Source organism: Oncorhynchus masou, chromosome 21 (genome assembly GCF_036934945.1).
Source record: "Oncorhynchus masou masou isolate Uvic2021 chromosome 21, UVic_Omas_1.1, whole genome shotgun sequence".
In the NCBI taxonomy this organism is placed as follows: Eukaryota; Metazoa; Chordata; class Actinopteri; order Salmoniformes; family Salmonidae; genus Oncorhynchus; species Oncorhynchus masou.
Window position 1 is genome coordinate 49,527,776 of NC_088232.1, and position 11,110 is coordinate 49,538,885.

Genomic DNA, 11,110 nt, shown 5'->3' on the forward strand with positions numbered 1-11,110 from the left:
CACAGTCCCCGTTTTGAAGCAATGTGGGAAACTGATTGGATTCACACATATCACAAGTCCGCGGGGCCAGATGAATTATCAGGACGCGTAGGCAGAGCATGCACTGACTGCCTGGCAAGTCTCTTCACTGACATTTTCAACTTCTCCCTGCCAGAGTCTGTAATAACTACATGTTTCAAGCAGACCACCATAGTTCCTGTGCCCAAAAACACCAAGGTAACCTGTCTAAATGACTTTCGCCCCATAACAATCAGATCTGTAGCCATGAAATGCTTTGATAGGCTGGCCATGGCTCACATCAACACCATCATCTCGGACACCCTGGACCCACTCAAATTCACATACCTCCCCAACAGATCCACAGGGTAGCCTAGTGGTTAGAGCGTTGGACTAGTAACCGAAAGGTTGCAAGTTCAAACACCCGAACTGACAAGGTACAAATCTGTCGTTCTGCCCCTGAACTGGCAGTTAACCCACTGTTCCTAGGCCGTCATTGAAAATAAGAATTTGTTCTTAACTAACTTGCCTAGTAAAATAAAGGTAAAATTAAAAGATGAAGAAAGCTCTATTGCACTCCACATGGCCCTCTCCCGTGGACAAGAGTAACACCTATGTGAGAATGCTGTTCATTGACTATGGCTCAGCGTTCAACACCATAGTGCCCTCCAAGCTCACCAGTAAGCTCAGGACTTCCTGACGGGCAGCCCCCATGTAGCTAGGGTAGGCAACAACATATCCGCCACGCTGTCCCTCAACACGGGTTGCCCCTCAGAGGTGTACTCCATGTTCACCCACGAATGTGTGGTCGCGCATGACTCCAACACATCATAAAGTTTGCTGACGACACGATGGTGGTAGGCCTGATCACCGACGACAATGAGACAGCCTACAGGGAGGAGGTCAGTGACCTGGCAGTGTGGTGCCTGGGCAACAACTTCTCCCTCAATGTCAACAAGACAACGGAGCTGATCATGGACTACAGGAAGTCCAAGCACGCCCTGATCCATAATGATGGGGCTCCAGTGGAGCTTGCCGAGAGCTTCGTTCCTCGGTGTCCACATCACTAAAGAATTAACATGGTTCACAGACACCAACACAGTCACGAAGAAGACATTACAAAGCCTCTTCCTCCTCAGGTAGCTGAACAGATTTGGCATGACCCCTCAGAACCTCAAAAAGTTCTACAGCTGCACCATTGAGAGGATCTTGACTGGCTGCATCACCGCTTAGTATGGCAACTGCTTGGCATCCGACAGCAAGGCACTGCAGCCAACCCCAAGGCATAGACTGTTCTCTCTGCTTCCGCACGGCAAGCGGTACCAATGCACCACGTGTGGAACCAACTGGACCCTGAACAGGTTTTACCACCCAAACCATATTAAGACTGCTAAACATTTGACCAAATAGCTACCAGGACAATTTGCATTGAACGCTTTTTGTTGTTGTTGCATTAACTCTTTGGACTCATCCCATACGCTGCTGCTACTGCTTATTATCTATCCTGTTGTCTAGTCACTTTACCCCTACCTACATGTACATATCTACCTCAATTACTTTGTACCATTGCACGTCGATTCCGGTGCCCTGTGTATTTAGCCAAGTTATTGTTACTCATTGTGTATTTATTCCTCCTGTTACTCTCTCTCTACATTGTTGGGAAGGGCCCCTAAATAAGCATTTCACTATTAGTTTACACCTGTTGTCTACTCTCTCCCTACATTGTTGGGAAGAACCTGTAAACAAGCATTTCTCTGTTAGTTTACACCTGTTGTTTATGTAGCAGGTGACAAATACAATTTAATATGATACTTATTATAATGACAATACTGCATGCATTTATTTTCCAACATACAATATTGCAATTGTTTGGTCTACTGTTACAATTGCTTTGTCTAAGCAGGTCCTGATATCCTAACTCATAGCATCCTTGAGTCTTGCTAGCCTAAACTCAAAGAACCAGTTGTTCTTTAAATATTTTGTAAAGTTAGTGTGGGAGAGGTGGAAAAATTGTTGTTATCGATCAATAATGACAAACTTCCTAGCGTTGTTAACTTAGATGGAAAGCTACTGAGGATGGTAGCTGACTCTATAGACACTCCTGACATTCATATCTTTAATCTGAGCTGAGAGGAAGGTCTTTGTCCTCAGGCCTGGAGGGAAGCCAAAGTCATTCCTCTACCCAAGAGGGGTAAAACAGCCTTTACTGGTTCTAACAGCAGACCTATCAGCTTCCTGCCAGCTCTTAACAAACTGTTGGAAAAAATGGTTTTTGACCAAATACAATGCTACTTCTTTGTAAACAAATTAACAACAGACTTTCAGCATGCTCACAGAGAAGGGCACTCAACATGTACTGCACTGAAACAAATGACTGATGATTTGTTTAAATAAATTGATAATAAGAGGATTGTGGGAGCTGTACTGCTAGATTTCATTGCAGCCATAGATATTATTACCCATAACCTGTTTTAGAGAAAGCGTATGTGTTATAACGTCTGCCATATCGTGGATTCAGAGCTTCATCTGAAGTCGGAAGTTTACATGTATTTCAAGGCCTACCTACAAACTCAGTGCCTCTTTGCTTGACATCATGGAGAATTCAAAAGAAATCAGCCAAGACCTCAGACAAAAATTGTTAGACCACCACAAGTCTGGTTCATCCTTGGGAGCAATTTCTAAACGCCCGATGGTATCACATTCATCTGTACAAACAATAGTATGCAAGTATAAACACCATGGGACCACGTAGCCGTCATACCCCACAGGAAGGAGTCATGTTCTGTCTCCTAAAGATGAACGTACTTTGGTGCGAAAAGCGCAAATCAATCCCAGAATAACAGCAAAGGACATTGTGAAGATGCTGGAGGAAACAGGTACAAAAATATCTATATCCACAGTAAAATGAGTCATATATTGACATAACCTGAAAGACCACTCAGCAAGGAAGAAGACTGCTCCAAAACCACAATAAAAAAGCCATACTAAGGTTTGCAACTGCACATGGGCATAAACATCATATTTTTTGGAGGTCTGATGAAACAAAATAGAACTGTTTGGCCATAATGTTCAACGTTATGTTTGGAGGAAAAAGGTCGAGGCTTGCAAGCCGAAGAACACCATCCCAACCGTGAAACATGGGGGTGACAGCATCATGTTGTGGGGATGCTGTTCTGCAGGAGGGACAGGTGCACTTCATAAAATAGATGGCATCATGAAGATGGAAAATTATGTGGATATATTGAAGCAACATCTCAAGACATCAATCAGGAAGTTAAAACTTGGTCTCAAATTGGTCTTCCAAATGGACAATGACCCCAAGCATACTTCCAAAGTTGTGGAAAAATGGCTTAAGGACATCAAAGTCAAGGTATTGGAGTGTCCATCACAAAGGCCTGACCTCAATCCTATAGGAAATTTGTGGGCAGAACTGAAAAAGGGTGTGCGAGCAAGGAGGCCTACAAACCTGACTCAGTTATACCAGCACTGTCAGGATAAATGGGACAAAATTCACCCAACTTATTTTGGGAAGCTTGTGGAAGGCTACCCAAAACGTTTGACCCAAGTTAAACAATTTAAAAGCAATACTACCAAATACTAATTGAATGTATGTAAACTTCTGACCCATTGGGAATGTGATGAAAGAAATAAAAGCTGAAATAAATCATTCTCCCTACTATTAAAGTGGTTATCCTAACTGACCTAAGACAGGGGATTTTTACTAGGATTAAATGTCAGGAATTGTGAAAAACTGAGTTTAATTGCATTTGGCTAAGGTGTATGTAAACTTCCGACTTCAACTGTACTCGGTTTCAAAAAGAAAGAAAATGTCTCACTACAATACATTTTAATATAAAGATTTTGCCACCATGGAAAGGAAAATACCTGTTGATGTGTGGAAAAATCACCCAGATTAACTGTTTAGTCAAATCCCAGTCTAGCTAGTTGCTTATGACCTTGCCTACACCTTGCGACTGGTTTTTTAAATTATATGAGCAAAAAAGATTCAATTTTATTTGGAACGGCAAACCTGACAAAGTGGGCCTATTCATATCATTTTCAACCTCTCCCTGTCTGAGTCTGTAATAGCAACATGTTTCAAGCAGACCATCATCGTCCCTGTGCCCAAGAACACTAAGGTAACCTGCCTAAATGACTACCGACCCGTAGCACTCATGTCTATAGACATGAATTGCTTTGAAAGGCTGGTCATGGCTCACGTCAATGCCATTATCCCAGAAACCCTAGACCCACTCCAATTTGCATATCGCCCCAACAGATCCACAGATGATGAAATCTCTATTGCACTCTACACCGCCCTTTCACACCTAGACAAAAGGAACACCTATGTGAGAATGCTATTCATTGACTACAGTTCAGCGTTCAATACCATAGTGCCCTCCACGCTCATCACTAAGCTAAGGACCCTGGGACTAAACACCTCCCTCTGCAACTGGATCCTGGACTTCCTGACAGGCCGCCCCCAGGTGGTAAGGGTAGGTAACAACACACCCGCCACGCTGATCCTCAACATAGGGCCCCCTCAGGGGTACAGGCTTAGTCCCCTCCTGTACTCATTGTTCACTCATGACAACACGGCCAAGCATGACTCCAACACCATCATTAAGTTTGCTGATGACAACAGTGGTAGGCCTGATCACCGACAACGATAAGACCTGACCGTTTGGTGCAAGGACAACTTCCTCTCCCTCAATGTGATCAAGACAAAGGAGTTGATTGTGGACTACAGAAAAAGGAGGCCCGAGCACGCCCCCAGTTTCATCGACGGGGCTGTAGTGGAGCAGGTTGAGAGCTTCAAGTACCTTGGTGTCCACATCACCAACAAACTATCATGGTCCAAGCACACCAAGATTGTCGTGAAGAGGGCACAACAAAACCTATTCCCCCTCATGAGACTGAGAATATTTGGCATGGGTCCTCAGATCCTCAAAAGGTTTTACAGCTACACGATCAAGAGCATCCTGACTGGTTGCATCACTGCCTGGTATGGCAACTGCTTGGCCTCTAACCGCAAGGCACTACAGAGGGTACGGCCCAGTTCATCACCGGGGCCAGCTTCCTGCCATCCAGGACCTCTATTTCAGGCGGTGTCAGAGGAAGGCCCTAAGAATTGTCAAAGACTCCAGCCACCCTAGTCATAGACTGTTCTCTCTGCTATCGCATGGCAGTACCAGAGCGCCAAGTCTCGGTCCAAGAGGCTTCTAAACAGCTTCTACTCCCAAGCCATAAGACTCCTGAACATCTAATCAAATGGCTAGCCAGACTATTTGCATATGGCTACGCCACCCCCCCCTCTTCTACACTGCTGCTACTCTCTGTTATTATCTATGCATAGTCACTTTAATAACTCCACCTACATGTATATATTACCTCAATTACCTCGACACCGGTGCCTCCACACATTGACTCTGTACCGGTACCCCCTGTAAATACCCTCGCTATTGTTATTTTACTGCTTATCTTTAATTATTTTTTACTTTTATCTCATACTTTTTTAAAGGTATTTTCTTAAAACTGCATTTTTGGTTAAGGGCTTGTAAGTAAGCATTTCACTGTAAGGCTGTTGTATTCGGTGCATGTGACAAATAACATTTTATTTTATTTAATCAATATGAATTCGGAGGGCAGAAATGATTAAATATTAAAGCATTAGACCTCTCAGTAAAGGCTTCAGTCATACAAAAGTTATACTTAAATCCGAACTGGTTCTCTAGCACCCCATGTTCAAGAATGGCCTTTTCCCCTGTATTCAGATTACAACCTCTCACTTTCGAGAGCTTGTTTTATTTAAAACAAGCCATACATTTACATTTACATTTAAGTCATTTGGCAGACGCTCTTATCCAGAGCGACTTACAAATTGGTGAATTCACCTTATGCATAGAATGTTGGTTGAGAATTTCATTTGAATCCACCAGAAAGACAGAACAAAATTGGCAAGTGTGCAAAGCTGTCATCAAGACAACAGTGGGCTACTTTGAAGTATCTCAAATATATCATATATCTGGATTTGTTTAACACTTTTTTGGTTACTATATATACTCCATATGTGTTATTTCATAGTTTTATGTATTCACTACTATTCTACAATGCAGAAAATAGTTTAAAAAAATAAATAATTAAACTTGAATGAGTGGATGTGTCCAAACTTTTGACTGGTACTGGTACTGGTACAGTGCATTCGGAAAGTATTCAGACCCTTTGACTTTTTCATTATTCTCAAATTGATTAAAAACTTTTCTTCCTCATCAATTTACACACAATACCCCATGATGACAAAGCAAAAACAGTGTCTTTGACATTTTTGCTAATTTATAGGGAAAAAAAGCTGAAATATCACATATACTTAAGTTTTCAGACCCTTTACTCAGTACTTTGTTGAAGCACTTTTTGCAGCCTTGAGTCTATTTGGGTGTGATGCTACAAGCTTGGCACACCTATATTTGGGGAGAATCTCCCATTTTCCTCTGCAGACCATCTCAAGCTCTGTCAGGTTGGATGGGGAGTGTTGTTGTGCTGCTATTTTCAGGTCTCTGGAGATGTTCGATTGGGTGTAAGTCTGGGCTCTGGCTGGTTCACTCAAGGACATTCAGAGGCTTGTCCCGAAGCCACTCCTGCATTGTCTTGGCTGCGTGCTTAGTGTCGTTGTCCTGTTGGATGATGAACCTTCACCCCAGTCTGAGGTCCTGAGCTCACTGGAGCAGGTTTTCATCAGGGATCTCTCTGTACATTGCTCCGTTCATCTTTACCTCAATCCTGAATGGTCTTCCTGTCCCTACCATTGAAAAACATACCCACAGCATGATGCTGCCACCACCATGCTTCACCGTAGGGATGGTGCCAGGTTTCCTCCAGACGTGACACTTGGCATTCAGGCCAAAGAGTTGAATCTTGGTTTCATCAGACCAGAGAATCTTGTTTCTCATGGTCTGAGAGTCTTTAGGTGCCTTTTGGCAAATTCCAAATGTGCTGTCATGTGCTTTTTACTGATGAGTGGCTTCCATCTGGCCACTCTATCGTTAAGGCCTGATTGTTGGAGTGCTGTAGAGATGGTAATCCTTCTGGAAGGTTCTCCCATCTCCACAGAGAAACTCTAGAGCTCTGTCAGAGTGACCATCGTGTTCTTGGTCACCTCCCTGACCAAGGCCTTTCTCCCCCAATTGCTCAGTTTGGCCTGTGGCCAGCTCTAGAAAGAGTCTTGGTGGTTTCAAACTTCTTCCATTCAAGAATGATGGAGGCCACTGTGTTCTTGTCGAACTTTAATGCTGCACACATTTTTTGTTACCATTCCCCAGATATGTGCCTCGACACATTAGGAATCATAGTTTTGAGATAAATATTATTTAAAGTCACAGAGGGCTATTGCAAGAAACTACATGAAATCCCTTTTTAGTTAATATCCATTATTACATATTTTTTTTGTAAACACTTTTTGGGAGTTTGAAATTGGGATCCTTTGCTCCTGACAAGGGCATTTCCAGACATAGACTCGACATGGAAATTAATCACATTGAAAGTATTTAGAAAATTCCAATAACTTATCTTTCCCTCATAAAATTCCCCTAAATGTAATTTGTAAGCTCAAGTTTGACGGACAAGTATTGTCTCGTTTTTCCAGAATCCCTGAAAAGAGACCTGGGAAAATGAAGGCAAAATAAAAAAATATATATGGATCTACAAACAATCTCTAATTCATACACAATTATTCTTTATGTTTAAATAATATACTACATTTATATTTTCCAATTAACTCAATATGCCTGTTACAGCTCGGTGATGTTTACTCAAACCCAGAATTTGGCTCAGGCTGTTTGTTGCACAACGAGTCATAATTCAATGTGACACAATGCCGGTGTAGCATTTTGATGTTTGACAGTAGCTAGCTACCATAGCTGTGTAGGTCGTCTATGGTCACGTTAGATCTCTGTGTAGAAAGCTTTAGTAAACATTTTCTGATGCGACGTATACCTAATTCACCTGACAGTGAATCGACGAGGAGAATCATATTAAATGATATTTAGATCAAAATTGAAGGTCGTGACTCGTGTTATCTAGAAAAGCATCATAGCTTGGCTAACTAGCTTTTAGCAGGCAGCCATCTAAATGAATTGAGTTGACCCCCCCCCAAGGAGGAAAATATGCATTTGGCAGATTTCGTTGCTGGTTCCGTTGGAGGTGAGTTAAATAACGTTACTGTAATGTGTTTTTGTATAAGCGAGGCTATAGGCCAGCTTATAATGTGAAATAGGTGAAAACATTTTCAGTGAGTTCGTTACATAATGTGATGAATATGACTTGTGCCTACAGGAGCCTTTGGAGTGGCTGTGGGGTATCCTTTGGACACAGTGAAGGTAAGTTTTATGTGAGCGAGCTTCATTAGTTGTCTGTGCTTATTTCACTAATGTTTAACAGTGTACAATTATCAAACTCAATAACCTTTGACTCGATTACCTTTCGGCAGGTGAGAATACAGACACAAAGGAGATTCACAGGAGTTTGGCAATGTATTCATACTACGTGGAAGACAGAAGGGGTGAGTGTCTAAGTGGCATTTTATTTTTTTATTTTTTATTTCATCTTTATTTAACCAGGTAGGCAAGTTGAGAACAAGTTCTCATTTACAATTGCGACCTGGCCAGGATAAAGCAAAGCAGTTCGACACAGAGTTACACATGGAGTAAAACAAACATACAGTCAATAATACAGTATAAACAAGTCTATATACGATGTGAGCAAATGAGGTGAGATAAGGGAGGTAAAGGCAAAAAAAGGCCATGGTGGCAAAGTAAATACAATTATATATGAAGCGCTGTAGTTTGGACTTGGGGCTGAAAGCTGTGTCTCTTCCACAGGTGAGTGGATTCTACAGGGGCATGTCCATGCCAGTCACCACTGTGTCCATTAGCTCCTCTGTAGTGTTTGGCGTCTACAGGAATGTCCTGCAGTGTTTACATCAACTACGATCCACCTCCACAGGTTTGGATTTTCTGCCAGCCAAAGTGGACTTCTTCTTGTCCGGGTTGTCAGGAGGTGTTGCCCAGGTAGTCTACTTATAACTAGTATATTAGTCTATACTGTTGCAATGTGACATGACATGGTTGCTTGGCATGGCAAATATTGGTAAGTTTCAGTCAATTTAATTAGGGGAACTAAAAAAATAAAAGTTCCCCTAAGCAAAACTGGATCATATTCACTAGGAACCAAATGGGCTGAAACACGACCCTGATGACATCATACCACAACACCTTTGAGTAATCGTTCCCTTGTCCTCTTTAAGGTATCTGTAATGGCACCAGCTGACATAGTAAAAGTACGGATGCAGTGTCAGATGGTACACCAAGGCTTGGACGCTCAGCAACCCAAGTATCGCGGCCCAATGCACTGTCTGCTGACCATCGCTCGTGAAGAGGGCTTCCTCGGACTGTACAAGGGAGCTGGTGCCCTCGCCCTGCGAGACGGCCCCTCTTTTGCCACCTACTTCACTATTTACCACGTTATCTGTGAGCAGCTATCCCCACCTGAGAACACCCAGCCAGGTAAACACACAGCACCTGAGAACACCCAGCCAGGTAAACACACAGCACCTGAGAACACCCAGCCAGGTAAACACACAGCACCTGAGAACACCCAGCCAGGTAAACACACAGCACCTGGGAACACCCAGCCAGGTAAACACACAGCTTCACTCTGTAAGAATCTTCCAAAGCGTATGCTTCTGTATCTCGTATGCTTCTGTCCTCTTAAGTGTACATGGTTGCTTTTGCAATTGGTCATCATGATTCAGGATCATTTAGTGTTGATTATCTGGTGTCTCTCCTCCCCCCCAGAGTGGAATGTGGTTCTGCTTGCTGGTGGACTGTCAGGGATGTGTGGCTGGTGCATAGGGACACCCATGGACGTGATCAAATCCCGTCTGCAGGTGGACGGTATGGGCAAGAGGAGATACACAGGTTTCTTCCACTGCATCGCACAGAGCATACGCACTGAGGGGCCTGGTGTTCTCTTCAAAGGCCTGGGCCTCAATTGCATACGGGCCTTCCCTGTCAACATGTCCGTGTTCGCCATGTACGAGGTGGTTGTGCGCCTCCTCCGACCGAAAACTTGAATTTAAAGGCTTTGGTTGTTCATTAGGTGCCGAATGGACTGAAATAGGAACTACTGGGCCGAGAACAAATTTGGACACGGTCTGCACTAATGAATCCAACCTTGTCTTTGAAGACTTGGGTGATGGGATTCTATTTTAATTGTTTTCCATGACTAGAATAACACTCAATCCATTGTTTGTTGTATCATTATTCACCTTTGCCTCAGTTGCTGCTATGTGATTTTTATATAGTGCCATACTGCCCTATAAGGGGAAACTACAATTCCTCAGTAAGATTTATTTTAAATATTCCTGCATAGTATTTCAAGGGAAAATATGAATTGAAAATGAATAATAAGCTAAAACAGTTTTATGGTTGAGTTCTGATTGGGCCTAATAGTACTACAGAAACTTACTTCCATTATTTTGACTTACCTACTTTTTACACAACATTCCCTCACTGACCTTAGAACATAACAGGGGTGTATTTTACACCGCAGGATCACTTGATTTCAATGGCTAGAACTGAAGCTGACGGACAACGTGGCTTAGAAAATATGAAGTTTTTCCTGAATACTGTATTAATGAAAGTTACTTGTTGATCCTGCCCAAATAATTATCCCACTGTTCATATCGCTCCTGTCGGCAGCTCGGAAACAAGAGTCTTTGAAGTAGGGCCACCATCCAGCAGTATACTGGGGGTCCATCATCAGTATTTAGGAATTGATTAACTTCTGCCACAGGCTTTCACCTCACCTTCAGTATGAAAGTGAGCAAAGCCCGGGAGCTGAGGCTAGGAATTTATCAACTTTGCTTTGTTACTGTATCCAAGCAGTATCAATTATTTGTCCTTGACTTGGACAGTATTTAATGGTACTGTCTAAACTCCCAGTTCTCAAAAATACTGCAAGTCATTCTCTGTATACCACATGTACTGATGATCCTGTACGTGTGATTGTGTTTGAGACAAAACAAAACTTAGCGCATCTGATTTTGCTGTGAGTGAAA

General features: G+C 42.7%; 1 protein-coding gene across 2 annotated transcripts; it reads left to right on the forward strand.

Annotated features, from left to right (window-relative positions):
• Positions 1–7,868: 7,868 nt before the first annotated feature.
• slc25a47b (solute carrier family 25 member 47b) lies at positions 7,869–11,080 on the forward strand. Of its 2 annotated transcripts, none has more exons than XM_064928662.1 (6): positions 7,869–8,193; positions 8,326–8,369; positions 8,480–8,551; positions 8,871–9,059; positions 9,296–9,653; positions 9,846–11,080. In XM_064928662.1, the coding sequence occupies exons 1-6, from the start codon at positions 8,157–8,159 to the stop codon at positions 10,121–10,123; spliced, it is 978 nt and encodes a 325-aa protein (XP_064784734.1). In that variant the 5' UTR covers positions 7,869–8,156; the 3' UTR covers positions 10,124–11,080. The 2 variants fall into 2 exon arrangements, with proteins under 2 accessions (XP_064784734.1, XP_064784735.1); XM_064928663.1 differs by having other exon boundaries at positions 9,296–9,554.
• The last annotated feature ends 30 nt before the right edge of the window (positions 11,081–11,110 follow it).